At 31.6% G+C, this 24,447-nt stretch overlaps 1 protein-coding gene across 2 annotated transcripts in view; it reads right to left on the bottom strand.

The window, feature by feature from the left end:
- LOC118188864 (uncharacterized) overlaps positions 1–24,447 on the bottom strand; it is a 695,340-nt gene that overhangs the window by 123,676 nt on the left and 547,217 nt on the right. For both annotated transcript variants that reach the window (XM_085810627.1, XM_085810628.1), the window contains 2 exons: positions 15,952–16,005; positions 7,392–7,454 (listed from right to left, as the gene is read on the bottom strand). In XM_085810627.1, the coding sequence (XP_085666753.1) occupies positions 7,392–7,454; positions 15,952–16,005 (117 nt within the window). The remainder of the gene's footprint in view (positions 1–7,391; positions 7,455–15,951; positions 16,006–24,447) is intronic.

Here is a 24,447-nt window from a genome sequence, read left to right as displayed (position 1 = left end):
TGAGTAATTTAAATAGTGTCGGGGATTAGTTGAGTAATTTAAAGAGTGTCGGGGATTCGAACTTACAAACTTCACACTGCAAGCATTTTATCATTTTAACACTTTTCACACTGCAAACATTTTCTAATACAGCCAGGAATTTTCCAAGTGCGAGGAGGTCATAAAGTCACCAATATGCTTATAAAGGGGACTAAATCAAGTACTAATGTCATTATCTTTTGTATTCAGGAATTACTTCTCTAAAGCTAAATAAGCCAGTTTTATTGAGGCTGGAAGATATAAATGCAATATCGGAAAAACAATTAAGCTGAGAAAACTGGAATTTATCCTCGAATGTTAATTGACTTCAGTTAGGATATGAAAGGGTTCTTATTCGCCTTAGAGTTTCTCACTGAGGCTCTTTTAAAAGAATTCTAGGCTTGTCATCAAAACTTCATTATAATACGAATGATTTATGAACTAGTTTGATTCAATTAAAATAGCTTTTATTGATTCTAACTATTGTACTAATAAAATTAGCTTTGGGTAGTATAAAGTAATTGCCTAATCAATGTGGCCATATTGAAACTGACCACAAAATTGTACTAAAAATATATCAGTAAGTATTTGTCAGGTCTAATTAAAAAAATAATTCAGTTTGTACAGTCAAATGATACATCAAGGACGGAATCTGATAAGCAGATTATGAAAAACTATGCAAGTTACTATCTACCATAGGAGATAAAGTTTTCATGGAGAAATTTGTATAGGAAAATACAACAGGAAACTACAAGAAAACCATTTAGTTTGTTCATTAGCTCCGATACGGATACTTGAAAAAAATTCCCTGCACATATTGAGTTACATTATCCAGAAGCAACTAAATGTAAAAACGGAAAATCTAACTCGCTTTTTATAAATCACAATAAATAAATTAAAGCTAGAGTTTCCTAAAAAGGACTAACTTATAAAATTTTTATTAAAAGTAGAAATTCAACTTATATTTTCACAATGATAACTAACTATTACTATATAGAACAAGATGATGATTACTAGAAAGAATAAAGGAGTTTAAGACAAGATAAAATGCTGAATTTCATGGAAAATACCGAACTAAAAGTAATTAGTTTAAGACATTTTTCAGCAATTTTTAATCGGTAAGAAGTTAAAAAAATTATATGTATACCTCTTCAAAAAATATTATCTTAAAATATGCAGCTACCCAGACAGTATAGTGGTTAGTGGAGCTTACTGCGTTACAGAAGTGCTCGGATTCGAATCCCAGAAAAGGCATGGATGTTTGTAAATGTATAGTGTCTTTGCGACATAGAGACATCCTAAATATACGGGGAGCTGAAAAAAATCTTCTCATGTAGTTTGGTAGTAGGGAAGAGGGTGGGTGAACCACGGACGACTCCCCGGGGGCTCTGCCTCAAAATTGGAGTCGAAATTAGGAATCCAAACTCCTCGGAGCTCTGGCAACCATTCTTCCATGAAATTGCATGGACAAGACAACAGCAGCAACATATAACATGCAGAGGGTAACTGAAGTAAATAGTTTAGGACGTTAAATTTGATTTCGTAAATTTTGAACTTAATGATAGAAAAAAAAATACTGGCAAGGAAATTTTAAAAGCTTATATTTAAAATAATTAATAAGAAACAGAGAACTGATATAGTGAGTCTAACATCGGCATTCTACCGTAAAATCATATATAAGTGAACCATTTTCAGAATTCTGCTATAAAATATGTGCGATAATAATAGAATACTGAGCTTAAAAGCGCTGAAAACACGCCCTGCAAATAGTCAAGGTCATGTGAGACAGCTTTCACAAAAGTCGCACTGTGAAACTAAACGATTTTCATGGTCCCGTGATATTTATAGCACAGCGGTTAAAAACTGCGAATGATAATACACAAACATGTTTAAATTAATGTAATTAAAAACATCGCAATATGTATGAGTAAATATTTACAAATGTCTATAATAATATCAAACTAATTCTTTGTTACATTAATTTAAGTGTTATATAAGTTGAATGACATTTCGTGTACTGTTTTTTTTTTAAATGAAGAACAAATGATATTGAGTAATAGATGAATATTTTAAAATAATACTTAAATCTGCAAGAGAATAAAAGAAATCATGTTGCTGCCGTTCAAAAAATAAAACAAAAACGTTATATCGTAAATGTTTGAAAAGAATTACGAAGAAAAATAACTATTCATCAAATTGACGTTATCATTTCTAGCGTTCAAAATATGTATTCCACATCAGATTCATGAACAGCTAAAAAGAAATTTATCCACCTTCAAATCATAAAATGTTTTATCTCTAAAAATGTTTGAGATATTTTGAATTTCCGGTAAAATATTAAACATTAACAGTGAGTTATATTTGTCCCGGGCTAGTTATATAAATAGTTTAATAATAAATATATAAAGTTTCTGATTAAATAACAAGCAGAATTATTCAAACACTTTTATGTTTCAGAAACCAAACTTCGCAGTTTCCTGAAATACAGTTTCTATGAAAAAGAGCTAATGATTTAAATAACAAATTCGGCACGTTGAAATGAGCAATGATTTATTAATTAATTTGGAATAAGTAGGTTAAATTATTTTCTGATATTTATTATAAACAGATGATGAAATGAAAATTTCTACTCCAGCTGAAGATATTTATTAGAAGTTGAAGAAAATTTGAGCGAGTTATTAGATTTGATATAGATGTACTCGTGATTTCAGATGCAATAACAAATTCATTGGATAGAAAGAAGATACATGTCGTATTGAGGTTTTGTAATATTCATTAATAGCGGAAGTACCTGATGCCAGTTAAATTAGATTGAGAGTAATATATCTAACAACAGAAAGAACGATACCGTTTTAATCCTTCTCTAATGACGTCACAAAAAATAAGATTCATAGTCATAAATTTTCCAGTTTGATGCAACATGGAACCCGCATAAAAATTTTGATAGAAAAATAAACTAATTCTCTCTCGTTATATCAGAAACAATGGCACGCAGTTTTTAAGATTTTTGTCTTTCTAACCAAATGGTCGTAAAAGTTCCAATTCCATCTAATATTTCACCTATATTCAATTTTAGTCAACTAAACGTGGCAAAAAATTGATCGTAACTGATCAAAAATCAATAATACGAACAAACACACAAACATACATTTTTCTTTATAACTATAAATTTTGTAAAACTTGAAATTTTTATTAATAATCCCTACAATTTGAAAGCGAGCAGTAGCAACACATTTTGAAATAAAGCATTTTTATCTCCAACGCACGAGACTGTTGCCATTCGGAAAAATTAGTGCAAAAATTAGCGCTTTCAGAGTTTTTAATTAATATTTCCGCTGATTTGAAGTCGTACGACGATGGGAGCAGTCTAAATGGCTTTCCACGAGTTTTCGGAACCGGAAATAATGTATTTAATGTTTGGCAATGCTATTTTTATTTCATTGTAAAACTTAGAAGTTTTTTATTAGCAAACTCTACGATTTGAAAGCGAGCAATGACAACACTTCTCGAAATAAAGCATTTTTTCATCTCCAGTGTGAAGACCGTTGCCACTTGGAAAAGTGAGGGCAAAAATTAGCGTTTTTAGAGTTTTTAGTTAATGTTTTTGATTTTAGCAACGTTTTTTGGAAAAAAGTGGACGTTGGCCTTTTGCAGGGCCTAGAAAAGAATTATAGAAAGTTTGGTGACAATAGAAGTGACTGAGGTAATAGCGAACAAATACACAGACATTTTCCTTTATATACATATATTATATTTGTTTTTGTGACATGTCTTTTAAAAATATTTATAGTTGAAAAAAAAGCATTTTATTAAAACATGATGACTTTGCAACGCCTTTTAATCTTTAAACATATTATTAACCAAATATCTGTAACTACCTTTTTCAACTTGAAAGAAATGACTGTTATAAATTCGTGTGCAAAATTAAAAGAATTTGCAAATTATATCTATTTTTAGGAAAAGTATTGAATCAAATTATTCAGATACAAATTATGCAGATATTCAGAATCCAATACGTAAGCTTACGCGTGCATGTCCACGTAGCTGTCATAATAGTGCGCATAAAGCGCTTGAAGCATTTTCAGCGATTAATGCACTCGTACTTCTTTATGACATTCGCCGTGTTCCTTGGAAGAGTTGGGCAAATTTTATAAGTTATCAGCTACAATGAATAGCAGCAAACACATGGATGGCGGAATGAGATGAAGAATTGTCGGTAGATTGGAGGCAGGGAGATCAGAAAGGCAGGTGGCTACAGAGCGCAATGCAACGCACAGTGCCGTCTGCAGTTTGTGGAAACAGTTTCAGGACACTAGATCCATGTCGTGAACATGGTCAAGCATGCTGCAAAACGAGAAATGAAGATTGTTATTTGGTACTTTCAGCGTGACGACATAACACTGCTACAAGTTCACAGCTATCAAGTGAACTATATACTGCCACTGGAACTTGAGTTCACGGTCTACGTTGCCCGATGGCTTCATGAGATAAGGCTGTGCCAAAAGAGCCACTGTTTGCTTCCAGTTTACTGCAGCACACAGCGCAACGGATTTAGCATGGCGGAAACAACATGCAACTTTAACCAGACTTTTGCGGTTGCATTTCAAAGATTACTCAAGATTCAGCCTGAACACTAACTCTTGACGTACCTGTATCTCGACAGCGCCTGGAACATGATACCATCTCTCCCTCATCAGGAAAAAGGATAATTATGGTGGTGGAGGTGCAGTTCATATTAATAGACGACAGCGCTCGACTACATAGGACTCAACTGGTGGAAGATTACCTAGAAAGTGAGGACAATCGTCATATGCATTGGTCAGCGAGATTTCCTGAACTTAACCCTGTACAGGACGTGTGGGAAGCACTTGGAACGGCAATTTCATCAGGCCATTCCTTCCCCCCCTCCGAGAACCCTTTCGCAGTTGAAAACCTCCCTTGCTGCAGGAGTGAGATCGACTGCGAACCAACTGCCTCCTCTCCAGTACGCCGCAACGCTGCGCAATATATAGGGCTGTGAGAGGGAGCCATATCTCACATTAGACTCATTTTCAATTCGATATCACAACGTGGATTTTGCACATCTCTGAAGTATGAGCTTTACTGGTAATCATGCATACATAAAATGACTTTTGACAGGTACAACTTTTTTTGTTATAAATGTACCAAATATTTATACCAGACGTAATTACCCCATACCAAATTTAATTAAAATTTATCCATTCGTTTTTCAGAAATTCGATGTAATGTGGAAATTCTGTTAATTTTGAGCAAGAGCGTATTTTCAATACTTCAGCTTCGAGCTTTTGTTGAATTAGCAATTTAACTGTCGAAATTTTAAATATAAAACTGCTTTTAGAAAACACAATAAGCATTTAAAATTTAAATTTTCCAGAAATATTTAAGTTTACATTATCTGATTTTTGATATAACATATACTGATGTATGATAAATTATGTAATCAAATTCTTGAATTTGATTTATTAATACATAGAAATAAATTTAATGCACAGTTACTGTTAGTAATATTCCTTTGTGTGTTATTTAAAATCAAACCTTTATACACTGAAAGGTATGTCCTAAATTTATAATAGTTATTGTAAGTTTATTCATCTTTCCTATTTCTTCTAGCTTCAGTTTACAATTCCTTACCAGAAAGAGTTTTTAGAATCGCGTTAAATGCAAATCAGAAGCAGAGTAGTACCTAAGTCGAAGTTCCACTGACATTAACGATAGAAATAGACAGAGAGAAATAGATTTCCGGGATAGCGAGCGTTTGCCTTTTGGCTACGTCTCTCTAAGCAGCTACTACGCTCGGCCGTACTACGTGTCCTTGATAGATTCGCTAGCTAATTGAATATTACGGAGCTAACTAGCTTGTGTTAGCTTCGGATAAATCTCTTTAGTTAGTTATTATTTCTTATTTCTTACACTTTTGAGTTTCTTACACTTTTTAGGCTTTGTTGTACGCCCTGAGAAAGGGTGATTTGCTAATCTTAATTTTTAGCAATAAAGTGTAATTAACCCTTAATGAGTTTACGTTTCTGTTGTTAAACTTAAGCGATTATTCGCATAGATGTTCACTAGGTTCCTTAGTTAATAAATAAAAGTGAGGATCAATATAACATATAAAAATTTTTAATATAATATTTGAGAAAGTAGAGTTTATAGGATTTTTAACCCAAAAGACGATAGCTAACAAGGCCTATTAATTTCGTTTTGGTATTTTATGGCGTTCACTATAAACGGTGTTTTATTTTTTTAAATTGTTGCCACCAAATATTATAGCCTTGCATTATATTTAAATAAATTAAATAATGAAGAATCTACGTGAATGTATGTTTTTCCCACAGTGACAAAACAGCGATACCTACAGACATCAAGTTCTGAATAACGTAGTTCTCCATTCGAATATGGGCATCTCGAAATCCAAATTTGGAGTTTGGAATTTGTTTTATTATCTCTTTCATATTTTGTAAATTTGAACGAACTTTTCATTAACAAACTCAACGATTTCAAAGCGAGCAATGGCAACACTGTACGGAAAAAAAAAAAAAAAATCTCCAGCGCGGGAGACTGTGTATCGGAAATTCTAAAGATATGCTCTTTTTAAATTACTTTGTAATATTTCTGTTCAATTTTATGGGTTCAGTGCGAAGAACTCGATGTTTAATAAATAAAGGTAACATACAAAATGTTAACTAAACGTTCCTTTGGGCGTACATTGACCAAGGCCTTTAGACTAATAAGTTTAGGCTCTTCCCAATGCTAGTATCACTTAGTTATAGAAGTGGGGAAAATAAAAACGCAAAAGGGAGTAAGAAGAAGGATTTTTTTCGCTTTCAGATTAGAGGAGTCAATGACGTCATACAACAGGGAACCTTATAGTATGGTAACATTGCTGGAAGAAGCAACAAATTTTTATCTTGGGCTCACTTTGACATTCAGTGATTCAGGGTCACGGGTACAAACAGGAACTAAATTATATTTATAATATAAACCAGTAGAATTAAAGCTACAAAAATAAATAATTAATCGTAATATCCTAATATCTGAAGGAAGGAATTTCTGTAAAATACGAATTCCGATATTAATCGAACTGCTGGTATTAATCAAAAGTATAAAAAGATGCTTATTTAATGAAATTATAAAATTTTTTATCACTTTTTTTTTAGCTCTTTCAATCCTTACTTGTCGATTATCATGCATAGGGAATATATTTGTTAAAATACCCCACGAAGTCAAAATTTAAATATTTTATTGTTTTTTAGGTCCTCAATACAAAAATATATTTCTTACATGCAATAATCTGTTTACTTCTAAGTTCTTTGAATTTCATTCTAATTATAATCATGATTGAATATTACACTTACTCAGTAGCGTAGAAGCATTAACGATAGTTCCATTAACTTTCCACGTAGTTATACCAGGAGTACCTGAAATAAAGAAAAGAAAACATTTAAGATAAAAATAAATAAATTTATTTATATTTATACAAATTAATATACGTACATATATCTTAAATATATCAACAATGCTGTTTATATATTCTCACACTAAGGCATAAAACTTGTGGAAATGAATTTCTTTTAAGTTGGACTTACGTTTAACATAAAACGTAGGTTAATTAAATTGCATATTATGCATGAAAAATATAAGAGGTATGGGGAATTTAGTCTGAAAATTGAAAATATCATTAAAAATTCCTGCTATGTGAGAAATACTAAGGAGAACATACAACTGAGTTTGAAAATTTGTTTGCCAAGAATATATGACTTAAAATATTATTTTCAAAATACGATTTAATTTCTATTCCTGAGTACTGGTGTAATTTTATTTTACTTTCTCATTAATACAACAGCTTAGTTTATAAAATTTAAGTAGTGGATTGTAGTATTATCGCATGCCTCGGAAATGCTAAAGAATAAGAGTGACATTATTTGTGCAATATAGTGAATAGAATATTTCATCTGATGCTATCATTATTTTTACGAATGCAAAGATCCGTATAAAAACGTCGGAGTCATTAAATATGCATAACATGTAATATTTACTACTGTAATACATTTTCATTATTTTCTCTAGTTCTCATTATTTTCCATCCAACTTCTTAAAAATAACAATCTTTTCTTAATATTTTACCAAATAATTTTGCGAATAACGTTTATTTTAATTAAAAACAAAACTAAACGTTTACAATACACAACTTTCTATATACTCATTATAACCATCACTAAGCTTGCAGGAAAAACTAATATATATACTAAGCGATATAGTAACGTTATATTGGGATAGTGACACCTCAAAAATTTCCATCAATTAACTGTTTGATATCTGACCCAAATGGTGATATATTTTAGAAATTAAAATACACGGAAAGAATTGATGAAAAAGAATGATGTATGTGTATCTGAAATCCCTGTGTTTATTGCATAGTGACTGACATAACTTAAAAGAACAACTCAATATTTTCCCTCGGAAAGACTGGTATGGAATGGTTTTAACCCCTTTAGAATTTGAGTGCCAAATTACAGAGATGATAGGTCTAGGTTGCACCAGTGATGCTTTCGATCATATAGTTTGAGTAATATTAACCAAAACAAAATCAAAGCTAAAGGGAATAGTTAAATAATAATATCATAATAACTGAATCCTTAGTTGAGATATTTTTCAGTTCTTTCCAGCTATGCAAACCGCAGTGAAATAAACACATTAATTTTTGATGGAGGTGTTTTCTTTTTTATCTCCCGTAACCCCTGTATTTCTATAGATTTTTCTAATCAACTCAGTTTTTAAATGCTTCACTCGTTTAAAGAAGCAGACTAAAAACAAGCATAATATTCAAAATGTGAACTTTATCTCATCAATTTGCTCCAGAAAGGAATTTTTGTAGTAAACGTCTCTAATGCCCTTTCGAAATTGAATCCTTATCGGTATACTCTACTAATTTTATTTCATATATTGTTAAGTAAAGTAAATAAATCAAGCTGTCTTCTACACATCTCCTTGAGAGGATTATTTTCGGATATGTTCTCGTAATGCATGAAAAGTATTAATTTTAATATTAAATTATGATAATATTGAATTCATAATATTAAATTATGATAAGCATGGTTCAAAAGGCAAGTGATATTGTCTACGTTTCAATAAATAATATGTTTGCTTTATTGCTATAGATACGAAGCAAAAAATATTTTGCTTTACTGCTTTAAATACGAATAAAAATAGCCTGATTTAACAAAAAATTATACCTATGAATCTAGCTATGGATTACTGAACTATATATTTTTTGTCCTTTAGATACTGCTCCTGTTTTAATAAACACGTTTCTCTGCTTTTAAACTGGATTGAATGTTGATTTAGATAGAAATACCGTTGAACCACACATATAAAAATTTAGATGCGGCATTTAGATTCATTGCGGAACTTTATTAGATACGTCACGACATTATTATCTATTGAACAGACATGTTTCATAAATATTAACAGAATTAAAAAGTTAATTAGATATATGAATTGTAATTTTGATTATCTAACAGCATGATAACTATTTCAATTCCCGTACGTATCTTTTCCACTTTGCTTTTTATAACTACCAACAGTGGGACTGCCGTGAATACATCACTTTACATCTGCTAGAGTTACGTGAACCTTATCAAGATAGAATTCTGTGCACAAATGCAAATTTGAGCATAATAGTGAATATTTTAGACACTCTGCCTAGCATCATTGCGCAGAGGAACGCTTTCAGTACTTTACTGTTATGAAAATATTAAGCAAATCCATTAGATCAAAATTTAGCTTTATATCTATCTATCTGTATATATATATATGTGTGTGTGTGTGTGTGTGTGTATGTGTGTAATATATACAAATTTTAGAAGTACTGATCTAGAAACACTGGGAAGAAACGCCGACATTCTGATGACGAAGCACATAGATAGCATAATGAAGAGGAATAATTTAGATTCCGTAGACTGCTAATCCATAATGAATAGAAACTTGGCAGTCGAGGCAGATTAAGTTCCATTTTCATTTAAATTCACATTTGCGGCCACATTTCACTTGCCACTCTAATCGTGCCTACTTCCAGAAGTTTTACATTTGTGAATATTGTTGTGATAGGAAGAGACCACAGAGAAATGACATCCAAGCAGCAACAGAGATACAAGCAAAGTGCGCATTTATCCAATATGGCAGTTTGTTAAGAGAAAGGACTTGGTTTAAGTTAGAAAAGTTTCAGTTCTCAGAGTTCAGATTCCGAATTAATTATGTCATCAGCGTAACGCAAGCTATTCGGTGTAGATTAATCTAGATGGCGCAGTCCAGAAATGGTATTATTCTTAGAATAGAACAACGAAATACACAAACTAAAAGTGACGAATTAATACAGTAAAATTATACAGCTAACTATAAGCTTCCTATACTATAAGGAATATAGATACCATAATTATGCTATCTATATTCCTTATAGGACATGAAATATACTCTATATCCTGATTAAAATATAATATAATATTATCTTGTTAATAAAACTTTTTAATAATTTTTGGAAGCTTAAAAATTAATGTAAAGTAAGAGGAAACAGTCATAAGACAGAGGAACTAGGGAATACAGGAAATACGTCAGAGAAGGCATATAAAATCAGGATGGCTAATTTTGTACGCATATAATAATGACTCTTCATAATTACAAGGATAATTAAGACTGCTTGTTAGCATCATATATGATAGCAACAAACGAGCTTATGCAAGCAATTTACGAAATTAAAAACAAAACGCCTCAAGCTCACTTGAAACCTTTCCTTTCAATGTTTCAGCTACATTATATAAAATATTACTATTCATTCAAGAAATTGAACACATTTGACGTAAGGAAAACGTAATAAGTAGGAAATAATAATTACTGCAAATGAAAGTAATTGAATGCAAGCACAAATTAAATCGCTAATAAATGATATTTTGACAGGGAGTTACAAAATTTTATTTACATAGTACTGCATGTCTTACTATTTATGCTTAAAATAGTTTTAATCAAATAGTAAAAGTACTGAAACGTGATATTCAAAAATAATTCGAATTCAAGTTTTAATGAGCAAGCTTGTTATACTGGAATTTCTGCTACGCATTTATATTTCTCAATAAAAAAGAATCCGATAACTGTGATTTATTAAAAAATTTCTTTCGGAAACAGATGAATTTTTTTTCAATATTTTAATTCCTCGATTTTTTCTAATTAAAAAAATATATTTATTTCAAAACTCCAAATCTTAAAATTAAGTGCGATATGTTGAGATATTAAATTAGACAATTCCTAAAAGCTTCAGAAAATTGTGTTACAATTCTTTTTGCAAAAATATTAGATACCTGTACTTATTACAGATGTATAAAAAGACTAAGATTTATTTCCCAAATTATTTATTTACAAAATTTTTCTTACATTTTAGAAAAACAGCATCGTATATTTTGCTAGCAAAATTTCAGTCTTTATCACCGCACGACAAAACGAACCAACTGCATCATTATTCTCACAGACAGTTTTAAATGCTGATTCTGAACTTTTTATCAATGTTTTATCAATGCTTTTTATCATCACTTGAAATAAAATAAGTAATTTCCAAGCAGCTAATAATGCAAAACGCCTGGCTTAACAATCGTAGCTTAACAGTATAGAAGTAAAATAATGCCCGACAGATAACCAGTTTATATCAGGATTTCTCCATGTGAGTGGTCAGACATCCGAAAACAATATTAGGGAAAGCTGATATTAACAGCAAAATATGAGCTTTTGACCCTTGCTGTTCAGGTTTAGCCACCAGTAACTATCTTCTGAAATGTTCTTTATTTTAAATAATTTTGTTTAATTGCCAAAAGCAGCAATTTAACTTTGAAATTTGTTGGTAATTTATGAAAATCAGTAAACAGACAGAATATAAAAATAGCGCATGTATATTTTGTATATGTGTGCATTCAAAATGAATGTACAACAGTGCATGCATATCATATATATATGTGTGTAGTATATTCAGGAGCAGAAGGAGGAATTTTGATGCGTAGAAGTGTTAATACATAATGACTAGGAAATTGGAGGCGAATGCAGATTAATTCTTCAGTTTTATTTTCAGTAACATGTAGCGGCTACACACAAGTCGCCCCAGTAAATGTGCCTGTTCCAAAAGGCTTACATTTTTGATATCTTTCTTGATAATAAATCAAAATCTCGAAAAACGGAACGATAAAAAAATGCCGTATAAATATTTGAACGTTAAACCTATTTTCTCCGTGTAGCGAAATAAACTGGTAAAACACAAATTTAAAAAAATTACAAAAGAGTAATAAAAGAATGTTCGTTTTAAAGAGGATAAAGTATATAAAAAACCTGAAAGGTTTCAGATTTTAAATTACGTCCAAGGGGGCGTTTTTTTTAACGTTTTATGTGTTACCTTTATTTATTAAATACCGTGTTCTTTGCACTTAAAATTCAGTTCAATAGCAATGTCGCAAAAGAATTTTAAAATGAGCATATCTTTAGAATTTCCGATACACAGTTCCGTGGCCGCTGAAGATAAAAAGGTTTTTTTTCCCTGCCGTAGAGTGTTGCCATTGCTCGCTTTTAAATCGTTGAGTTTGTTACTCAAAAATTCGTTAAAGTTTTACAAAATATGAAATCGGTAATAAAACAAATTCCAAATTTCAAATTTGGTCTTCTACATGCCCATATTCGTAGGAGGATTACGTCATTCATAATTCGATGGCTCTAGGTACCGTTGTTTTATCACAATGCGAGAAATAGACATGCACTTATGCAGATTTTTCATTATTTAATTTCTTTAAATATAATGCAAGACTCTAACATTTGGTGGCAACAGTTTGAAAAGTGAAACGGACATTTATAGTGATTCAACGCAAAATCGCAAAAGGAAAACAATTGTCCTTCAGGGACAAAGCCCCTTTGAACTAAAAAGGAAAAGTTGTACATATTATTAAAACCAAAACAATATTTTTTTTAATCTTTGGGAAATGCTTCAAACAGAAATTGTCAAGGAAAAAGCGTTTAAAGCCTTCAACCAAGTTGTTTAATGAGTGATGAATTCTCTGAGACATTAAACCACTTTAAATTAATCTAACGTTCTTTACAAGCATAATTTAATTTAAAAGTCTCATAAAATCCATTTTTTCCCTAGATGTCTTTGCACTCCAATAGTGCAAAAAATGATATCCAATTGCAAAACATTATATAAAAAGACATAAAAAGGCTAAAGATGAATCAATTACTATACAAAAATATAAAAAAAAAATCAATAATATATCATTTTTTCTACTATTGGAGTGCAAAAACATCTAGAGAAAAGAAATGGATTTTATGACACTTCTAAATTAAGAAGACATAATAACAAGACAATTAAATTAACAAATTAACTTTCCCTTGACAAGTTTTGTTTGAAGCGTTAAAAAAAAAGAAAATTTAAAAAAATTGTTTTGGTTTTAATATGTACAAATTTCCTGTTTTTTTATATTTTGTCCTCTTTGAAATAAACATTTTTTGATTACTATTTTGTAATTTTCTTTAATTTTCTTTTTACCAGTTTATTTTGTTACACCGAAAAAATAGGTTTAACCTTCAAATATTTAATACGCCTTTTCTTTTATTCTTTGTTACGTTTTTCGAGATTTGATTTATTACACACACATACATACACACACACACACACACACATATATATATATACATTCAAAATAAATGCGCATGAAGTTGGTGAACTGCAATTATTGTTACAAAATTCACAGCAAAAAATTATAGCGAATGTTTTTCTCAGGTAAGACATTAAAATTTAACTTGCCACATATTTAATACTGGAGCCTTCAATAAATAATACAATAAATTCAATACTTCAATAAATTCTAGCAAAGAATATAGCCAATCGTCTTGACTGACATTTAGTAGTTCTAGTGTTTGTAACAAAGCAGATCTTAATGATAAGGCAATCCTTTGAAAAGATAACTTATATTAATCTGTATTCAAATGAGAATCATCCAACTGAAAAACTGAATAAAGAATATTTTAACAACTTTTACATACTGATAATCAAGATAATTTTGGCTGCATTATTGCGTGGAATCTCTGTTACAGGAAACCTTATTATTAACATTCGTATTAGATATGCAATGTTGACCAACAATTCATTTGTAAAACCCATGTTGACCATAATGCTTCCAGATACGAGTCATTGAAAAGAGTTGTAATCAGTTTTAAGAACAACTTTAGTTTATTTCTGAAATATAATCAAGCCTTTCCAGCATCCCTCATTTTCAGCTTCTAAGCATGGCACGTAAATGCTAGTTGTCAGCGAAAAATGTTACGAAAGGAAGATGTGAAGAGCGTTGTGATCAAATATGCCACCTGGCTATTAAAGACAAACATTTTGCTTGTATAAATGAGACAGAGGTAAAGTTTGGTAAGGTCGAAGTTCAGTGATTTCTTTCTTGTTTTAATATTCTCGATGATAATGAAAGTTATCTAACAAATATTGTGACTGGCATCATTTTAAAGTGGCACTTCTAACACTAAAAGCCAATAAAACAAACTAATAAGCATTTTTAATGAACTCATTTATAAATTCTATTCATGAATCAATCTATTAATTTCGTAAAGGAATACAGGTGACAGATTATTTTCGCTGTTTCTTGTCGTGGAATAAAAAATATTAAGTCAACAAAATTTTCTTGATGCTTTTAAGGAGTTTTGCAAAGCGAAAATAACTGACAGTTTTCTGAGGCTAACGTGATTTATCCTTACATGAAAATTTAATCATCCCTCCTAGATATGAAGAACATAGTTGCTAGTTTTGATTATACATTCAAAGAAGAAACAAAAACATGTATTTTAAACATTTCATAAAAGAACATTAAGTCCTCTAAAGTTCATTCACTTTGGAGAACATTTGATCTTAAATAATAAAAATAATAACAGTTTTCGTACAGCAATATAACTAAATTTTTTACTTTAAATAAATTTAAACTCAAAAGGAATTCGCTTTTGGTTTTGAACATTTTAGCAAAATTTTACACAAATAGAAAAATATCAAAATATGATAAGTATATTTCCATTCAAGAAAAGAAACTTGCAATGTGAATAAAATTGAGAACTGGTACATGTTTAGGTGACACGAAATAGAACTCTTGGAGTGGACATATTTTGTGGTGTTAGAAACGTTACTCGAGCAAAAGCAAAAAATAAAACTTACTGAAAGCTATTATTAAGAAATATAAATAAAACTACTTTTCAAATATTTATTTATAAAACTGTAAACTGCTGATAAGCAACTTATAGTTATAAGACGAAAGGTAAATGAAAAAGATTTACGGTTTGTCGTTCGGCAATCTTTATTTATAGGCGGCAAAAACTGTAAATATGCTCTATATTATCGAATCGAATTTCAAGAACAGATTTAAAAGTTTGCCACTTTGCGAAGATTCGAGTTATGACTTTTACACAATACTTATTTTATACGAATTTAACAGAATATGCATACTTCTCTGCACATTCGTGGTTTAGGTGTAGTGTAGACGGTATTTCAAATTAAGATTAATTTTGTATTATCTACCTGAAATTAAAACTAATAACTACACTTTAAAATTTAAAAATGAACAATAATATTTAAATTTTTGCACAAATGGAATACTTATTTGAGAAAATAAATTAATGACATTGATTCATAAAAAATGCATAGTTTGTTCAGTGACATTTAAAAATACCATCTTCAGCGGGAAATTTATAAATTGATTCAGATAGCAATTTATGAAACTTCTACCACCACATCAGCGCGTGGCGGAACTGTGTCATCATTCAAATCAATATAATTGGAAAGGAATCACACAATAATGCTCCCTTCTTTAAATGAAATCAAACTACGTATTTAAATAAGCTTCCTACCTGGTGTTCCGGCTTTCCCCGCCATACCTTTTCTTCCTCTGGGACCTGGTAATCCTGAAAAATAAGAGAAAAAGAATATGAAAATTTCGCCGGGAATCGTACTAGTTCGCATTGAGAAAGAAAAAGCATATCCCAGAAAAATTTCTCCAAAGTTCACATTAAACCGAAATTCTCCATGGACTGCTTGTGAGGATATTTTCCTGCAGGTTCTGTAGACACTTTCCCGGAAAGCCCTCAACTGTGCGCTCATTTTTCACATCACGAAAAGTTTTGATTCTCTTCGCCTCGTTTAATCTTTCGATACTGTTCGTCTATTCATCCTGTCTTCCCTCCCAACACTTTTTTTTATCATAAATAAACGATCGCCGTGGTTAATGGTTAAAATACGTAGACGAGCCGAAGTTCTAATCGTTTATCTTTCTCGGAAATGTTTCATTTGGAGTACCATTTAGAACGAGTTTACCGCTGAGACATGATCCTTTTCTCTAATCTTACCTTCCCGTTTCAAGACAATATTTTTAATCATTACGAGATTTAAAATGTCAGCAGTAAATATCCTTTTCAGACACTCTGATTAATCCTTGGCAGAGACTAATTTTCGAGAGCATATTTCATTGCATTTAAAGGTAATGAAATTTATATTCATGGAATAATGATTTCTTTTGCATCCGTACCTTACATTTGAACTTTTTATGGACAAGTATCAGAATCTTACGCTAAAATAATTTTTAAAAAGTATAAAATAAACTACTTTTATTTAAAAGTCGTAAAATATTCAATGAACTAAAAGCAGAACAAAAATTTATTATTAATTAATGTAATCCAATGAGAGGAAGGGTATTAATAGTTCTCCTAACGAAATTTATTTGCAGTTTTATATCACGAATAATAAAAGGGTGGAGAGTTAAGAAATTTGTAAAAATAATAGCTTCCATTTTTGACAATGCAATTCGAATAATAGATTTCATTATTTATTTATTACTTCATTATTGCTTTTATTATTTCTGATATAAAACTCCAGATGAATTTTCTAAAGACAATTATTTAATTTCTTGCTCCCATTAAACTATGAGATATTTTTTTTTTGCTTTTAGTACATTGATTATTTTATGAGATTTAAATAAATAAATAAATAATGTAAAATATGAAAGCTTTCAGATTTTTATTTTTATTCCAAAGGGACAATTTGTCCTGAAGAACTATTAATTTCGTTTTGCCATTTTGCTTTGGTTCACTATGAATGTCGGTTCACTTTTTAAATTGTTGCCACCAAATATTATCGCCCTGTATTATATTTTAAGAAATTAAATAATGGAAATTCTCCATAAATGTATGCATGTTTCTCCCATTGGGATAAAACACCGGTACCTAGAGACATCAAATTCTGAATAATGTAATCTTCTACCGAACATGGTCATCTGGAAGTCCAAATTTGGAATTCGAAATTAGTTTGATTATCGGTTTCCTACTTTGTAACACTCTGACGAATTTTTGCTTATCAAAATCAACAACTCCAAAGCAAACAATGGAAACATTGTGAAAAAAAAAAAAAAAAATTATCTCCAGCGCGCGAGACTCTGTACAGGAAATTCTAAAGCTTTGCTCATTTAAAAATTATTTTATGATATTGCTGTTGAATTGAATTTTATGGTTTAAGTGCAAAAAACATGATATTTAATAAATAAAGGTAACACACAAAACGTTAAAGAAACGTAAATCTAAAAGCTTTCAAATTTTGATTTATTTTTTGAAAAGTTTTAATATTTTTAGAATTTTTATCATTGTGTTAATGCCAGAATATCATTCAAATTATTCAACTGAAATATCATTTTTTTACTTCCAACAATTATTTAGCGTCAAATGATCGAAAATATCAAGAAGGTTTACCAAAAAATTATAATTTACGTTAAAACTCTCATGTTAACTTCATTTTAAAATATTTTTTCTGCTGTATCTTCTGCTGTATATGTATCTATTATTTCTGCTGTTATCTGCTTTATAGTAAAATTCTGAGATTTTTAGGTCGTTCGTTAAACAAAGGTATGTGCAAAAATAGTATTAAAATTTAACTATTAAAAAAATTCCATATTTTCGAAAAAATAGGTTCACTATAACTATAATTTTAAAAATATTTTTCCGCTCCATCCGATGGTGCAAAAAATAAAATTATGCAATTTTTAGTTTGTTTTTTAAACGAAAATATATGCGAAAACTCTTGTTAACGAGTTAATTAAAAATAATTGCATCCAATTTTGGAACGATTGATTATATTTTCGTTCATATACACTGTGTGTACAGAATTTATCAGGAAATAGTGATAGAAAGAAAAACTTTTGCTCATAGTGATAAACATCATGACTGAACTAAATAAAAGCATACAAGAAAAAGTGAACATTTTTAAAATGTGTTTATCGTACTCCGTTTAACAGAGAAATGTTACTTTGGAAGCATTGTCTTTACAAAAATGGATGACAATCATTCATCAGAAATCAATGTAACTTGTGAAACGTACAAAATAATAATTAAAAAAATTTCAGATCATTAGTTTTTAAGACAAGTGTTCGAGAAGTCTGTTACAAGTATGATAAACTCAAAATTAGATCAAATATTTCATTGTTTAAATAAATATTACAATAAATACTATTTACTAGAATTTGTGCATCAACCTAAGTATTAATACAAATGCAATAAAATAATGGAACTGCAATAATAATAACTATGAAATCGCAATAAATTAAAAAAAATATTAACATTCCTAAATAAAGAATAAAACTAAAACGTGTTTCGAAATAATTTATTAGTCCAAAGGGGCTTTGTCCCTGAAGGACTATTGTTTTCGTTTTGCGATTTTGCGTCGGACTCATAAACGTCGGTTCACTTTTCAAACTGTTGCCACAAAATGTTAGAGTCCTGCATTATATTTGAAGAAATTAAATAATCAAAAATCTGCATAAATGATTGTCTATTTCTCGCATTGTAATTAAAAAATGGTACATAGAGCCATCGAATTTTGAATGACGAAATCCTACTGCGAATATGGGCATCTGAAATCCCAAATTTGGAATTTGTTTTATTATAGATTTTATAATTAAGACACAATAACACGCCGAAACATGAGGCATATGTTAGAAAAAAGGAAACACAGAAGTCTTCTGTTGCTCAGCATTGTTGGTCCGAAAATCACACTTTCAATTTTTCTGCTGCCAAAATTATTCAAAAAACATCTTCCATTGGAGAACTGGATTTTCTAGAGGCATTTCACATTCATAAAAATCTTTCTGTTCTAGTTAACGATCCTAATTCCAATCCAAATTTGCCTTCGGCTTTTAGAGAAATTATGTTTTAGTTCTGGTTTCGCCAACAGATGGCGCCACTTGCTTATTCTTGTCCAGGCTTTCTTATCTTATCTAAACATTATTTCCTATCTTGTTCATTTGCGGTTTTGCAGCTGAAGATGATGGTTCGGTAAAACCATCGAAACTAGTCCTGTGAAAATTTTTTAAATATAACGCTGATTTTTGTTGCTTGACTTCTGAATTAGTATAGATTTTATATTTTGTAAAACTTTAACGAATTTTTGATTTACAAACTCAATGCTTTAAAAGCGAGAAATGGCAACGTTATATAGAAAAAAAATACTTTTATCTCCAGCTCGCGAGACTGTGTATATCGGAAATTCTAAAGATATGCTTAATTTAACATTATTTTGCGATATTGCTCTTGAACTGAATTTTATGGTTTAAGTGCAAAGAACATGATATTTAATAAATAAAGGTAACACTCAAAACGTTAAAAAAACGCCCCTTTGGACGTAATTTAAAATCTGAAACATTTCAGATTTTTTATTAGTCCAAAGGGGCTTTGTCCCTGAAGGACTATTGTTTTCGTTTTGCGATTTTGCGTCGGACTCATAAACGTCGGTTCACTTTTCAAACTGTTGCCACAAAATGTTAGAGTCCTGCACTGTATTTAAAGAAATTAAATAATGAAAAATCTGCATAAATGATTGTCTATTTCTCGCATTGTGATAAAACAATTGTACATAGAGCCATCGAATTTTGAATGACGAAATCCTACTGCGAATATGGGCATCTGAAATCCCAAATTTGGAATTTGTTTTATTATAGATTTTATATTTTGTAAAACGTTAACGAATTTTTGATTTACAAACTCAATGCTTTAAAAGCGAGAAATGGCAACGTTATATAGAAAAAAAAAATACTTTTATCTCCAGCTCGCGAGACTGTGTATATCGGAAATTCTAAAGATATGCTTAATTTAACATTATTTTGCGATATTGCTCTTGAACTGAATTTTATCGTTTGAGTGCAAAGAACATGATATTTAATAAATAAAGGTAACACTCAAAACGTTAAAAAAACGCCCCTTTGGACGTAATTTAAAATCTGAAAAATTTCAGATTTTTTTTTAGTCCAAAGGGATTTGAATCCCGAAGGACTATTAGTTTCGTTTTGGCATTCTGCGTCGGACTCATAAATGTCGGTTCACTTTTCAAACTGTTGCCACAAAATGTTAGAGTCCTGCATTATATTTGAAGAAATTAAATAATGAAAAATCTGCATAAATGTATGTATATTTCTCGTATTGTGATAAAACAACGGTACATAGAGTCATCGAATTTTGAATAACGTAATTCTCCAACGAATATGAGCATGTGGAAGACCAAATTTGAAATTTGAAATTTGTTTTATGATCGATTTCCTATTTTTTAAAACTTTGACGAATTTTTGATTGACAAACTCAAGGATTTCAAAGCGAGCAATGGCAACGTTGTGCAGAAAAAACATTTTTATCTTATCGTGATTTCCGGTTATGTTTTTACCACCAATCCTCAAATTCCATATCACAGATTATGTTCTTACTGCATTAATATAAATATTAACGAGACATAGTGCACAATAAAAATTAAACTTTATTTAGGAACATCGCGCATACTCCCCGACAGCCTGCCTGTTTCGCTCTGCTCGCTACTCGTAAGAAACTTCTCCTCTAGGGTTGCCACACTTATCGGAGGGCGCAAGGCGCGCTCCTTATCGCCATCACCACAGAGTTTCCCCCCAGTTCCTTTAATGGCTATTCAAAGGAACGACATAGGTTATGAAATTATCTCAGAGTATCCGTGCTGTCGGGTATTTTTTACATGATTACAAAATTAGAATATAAAATTAGAAAAGATCAAAATGCAATTCAATATATAACAAGGTATTGACACATATAATAAACATGAAATAACAAGAAATATGTTAAGATATAAATTTTTTAAAAAATTTTTAAATTGTTATGTAAGAAGCAAGTTTCTTAGGGAAGTGAACATGTCTTCCCGATCTGGTGACAGTTTGTGTCTTAGAGAGTTCGTTTGCAGATTTATTCTGCTGAACTGTCTTTAAGTCTTTATTTGTTTTTAGTTCAGGCAAATTAGAGTCCGAAAGCAAATAGGCTGGTTTCACACGGTCTATAGACACAGTAGATTTCAGACCGTTAACATCAATTGTGAAAGTTTTGTCCGTTCTAGAAAGGACCTGTGTATGGTTGGCACAGAGGTGGCTTTACTCGATCGACACGTAAGTATCCATGCGTACACGACTTTAAGGTAGCACTTACGTAACATTTTTCTTGGCAATGTGCAGATGTTGCTATTGGATTCAACTGTTGCATTCTATGCCGAAGATTCGTGATAAATTGTGTGTCATACGGAGATATCTTAGATGACGTTATCATATCACTAGGCAGCTTGAGAGTTGTGCCGTACACCAGTTCAGCACAAGATGACTGTAGATCTTTCTTTACGGCTGTCCGAATACCAAGCATAACAACTGGTAGTGTTTCAGTCCAGTTATTGGTCTCGTGAGCCTTGAGAGAAGATTTTAAATGTCGATGAAATCGTTCAACAATGCCGTTGGACATTGGATGATAGGCTGTTGTTGTGATTCTGTTCGTACCCAAAATGCGCGTGAATTCTTCAAAAAGTGCGGATCTCATTTGAGAACCTTGGTCTGTTGTTATGATCGATGGGCAGCCAAAACGAGATATCGAACAGTTGAAGATGGCTCTGCAAATGGTTTCCGTTTTCATATCCGGGATGGGAATGGCTTCAGGCCATCTGGAGAATCTATCTATTAGAGTCAAAAGGTACACATTGCCTTCTGATGGAGGTAACGGTCCGACGATATCCATATGGATTTCTGAAAAACGTGCATCAGGAAGAGAGAATGTGCCCAGTGGTGCTTTAGTATGCCTAGTAATTTTCGATTTTTGGCAAGATTCACAGGATTTCACCCAATTTTTGATATGACGTTTCATATCGGGCCATACATAACGAGAACAAATAAGCTTCGTAGTAGCTGCAATTCCTGGATGTGACAGATTATGCAGATGATTAAAGATGAGTCTACGAAAGGAATTCGGAACAAATGGACGAGGAATGTCTGTTGATATGTCACACAGAATATTACCATCAGAATATTGGCACGGTTTAAATTCCAGTTTCAAAGATGATGTGTTGTTTTTGAGAAGGTCTTGTACCTCCGGATCATGCCGTTGAGCTTCCGAAAATTTTTTAAAATCCAAAAATGGAGATTTTGTTATGGAATCAATTTCGATTCTTGAAAGAGCGTCAGCAACGACGTTTTTTGAACCTTGCACATGCCTAATATCAGTAGAGTACTGAGAAATAAAATCTAAATGTCGCAATTGTCGAGGTGAACATTTATGAGGGCTCTGTTTAAAAGCGTATATTAACGGTTTTTGATCCGTATAAATTATAAAATTTCTGCCCTCTAACATGTGTCGGAATTTCTTAATTGCAGAATAAATAGAAAATAATTCCCTATCGTACGCGGACCATTTCTGTTGACTTTTATTGAGTTTCATAGAGAAAAATGCTATAGGTTCCCATGTTTGTTGAGACAACTGCATAAGTGTGCCGCCGATTGCGACGTCTGAGGCATCTACCCAGATGCTTAGCTGGGCTCCGGGAATAGGGTGTCTCAAAAGGGTAGCCTGAGCAATGGCATTTTTGGCAGCAATAAAGGCTTGTTCAGCATTCTCGTTCCAATTTAATTGTGGGGATGAATCCTGAACACGAGAACGAGATTTCTTTTTATTAATATAGCCTTCTAACAATTTTATTAAAGGAGAAAGAATATGTGCTGCTTTAGGTATGAAACATCTATAAAAGTTAAACATGCCTAAAAATCGGCGAAGCTGAGTGAGAGTGGTAGGTTGAGGAAAATCTAAAATACATTTGACTTTGTCAGGAAGAGGTTCAATTCCGTTTTCACTAAGGTGAAAACCTAAGAAATCAATAGATGTTTGACCAAAGGTGCATTTTGAAACATTTATGCAAAGTCCATATTCCTGAAGTTTGGAAAATAAAGCTTTCAAATGCCTGCAATGTTCCTCAGAATCTTTAGAGGCTATGAGCAAGTCATCGACAAAAGCGTAAACACCTTCTAAATCCCGCGTGACTTCATCTATAAAACGTTGAAAAGTCGCGGATGCATTGCATAAGCCGAATTGCATACGGGTACTTTCGAATAAACCGAATGGTGTGCATATGGCGGTTTTGTGGATGTCGGCTGGGTTAATTGGTATTTGATGGTATGCCTTAATCAGGTCGACATGACTAAAAATTTTAGTACCGTGCAATGCAGCAGTAAAATCGGCTAAACATGGAATAGGGTATTTGTCTTTTATTGTTTGAGCGTTCAATGCTCGATAATCTCCTACAGGTCTCCATTCCAGACTTCCCTTTTTTGGAACCATGTGAAGTGGGGATGCATAATTGCTGCTCGAAGGTCTCAAATGCCCCAATTGCATCATAGTTTGAAATTCTTGTTTTGCTATTTTTAAGCGATCTGGAGCTAACCGACGAGGTTTTGCAACCACAGGTGGACCTTTAGTTATGATATAATGAACGGTATTGTGTTTAACAGGCTGGTTAGGATCTGGTAATCTAGTAATTGAAGGAAATTCTTTTAAAATTTTGTGATATGGTGTATCATTAAATACAGTTTTTACTGAATAAATGCTTGCATTTTTCACGCAACCGACGGTTTTAAAATGCGTTTTTAAATCTTTGAGACATTTGTTTCTGAGATCAGGCACCAATTCAAAGAAATGGAGAAAATCTGCTCCAAGAATGGGTGTACTAACATTTGCTATAAGAAAAGTCCATGTAAACTGTCGTCTTAATTTGAAATCCAAAGAAAGTGTTTTTTGACCATAAACATGAATAGTAGAAGAATTAGCAGCGAAAAGTGTTTGTTGGGACGAATTCCGTTTTTGAGAATTATTTGCTGGAAGTAAGGACACGTCAGAGCCGGTATCGACCAAGAATGAAAGGTTTGTTCTACGGTCACGAACGAACAGGCGACGTGAAACTTGAGGCAAAGAATAAGTCGCCTCTATTCTTTGCTGGTTTCGTTTCCCTGCCATGAACAAGGTTTTGTACATTTGTCATCTCTACACTTTTTC

Source organism: Stegodyphus dumicola, chromosome 2 (genome assembly GCF_044657685.1).
Source record: "Stegodyphus dumicola isolate Sdum_Otavi_A_Nest chromosome 2, ASM4465768v1".
NCBI lineage: Eukaryota > Metazoa > Arthropoda > Arachnida > Araneae > Eresidae > Stegodyphus > Stegodyphus dumicola.
Note: the sequence above shows the minus strand (reverse complement) of the source record. Positions and strands in the feature narration are given on the sequence as shown.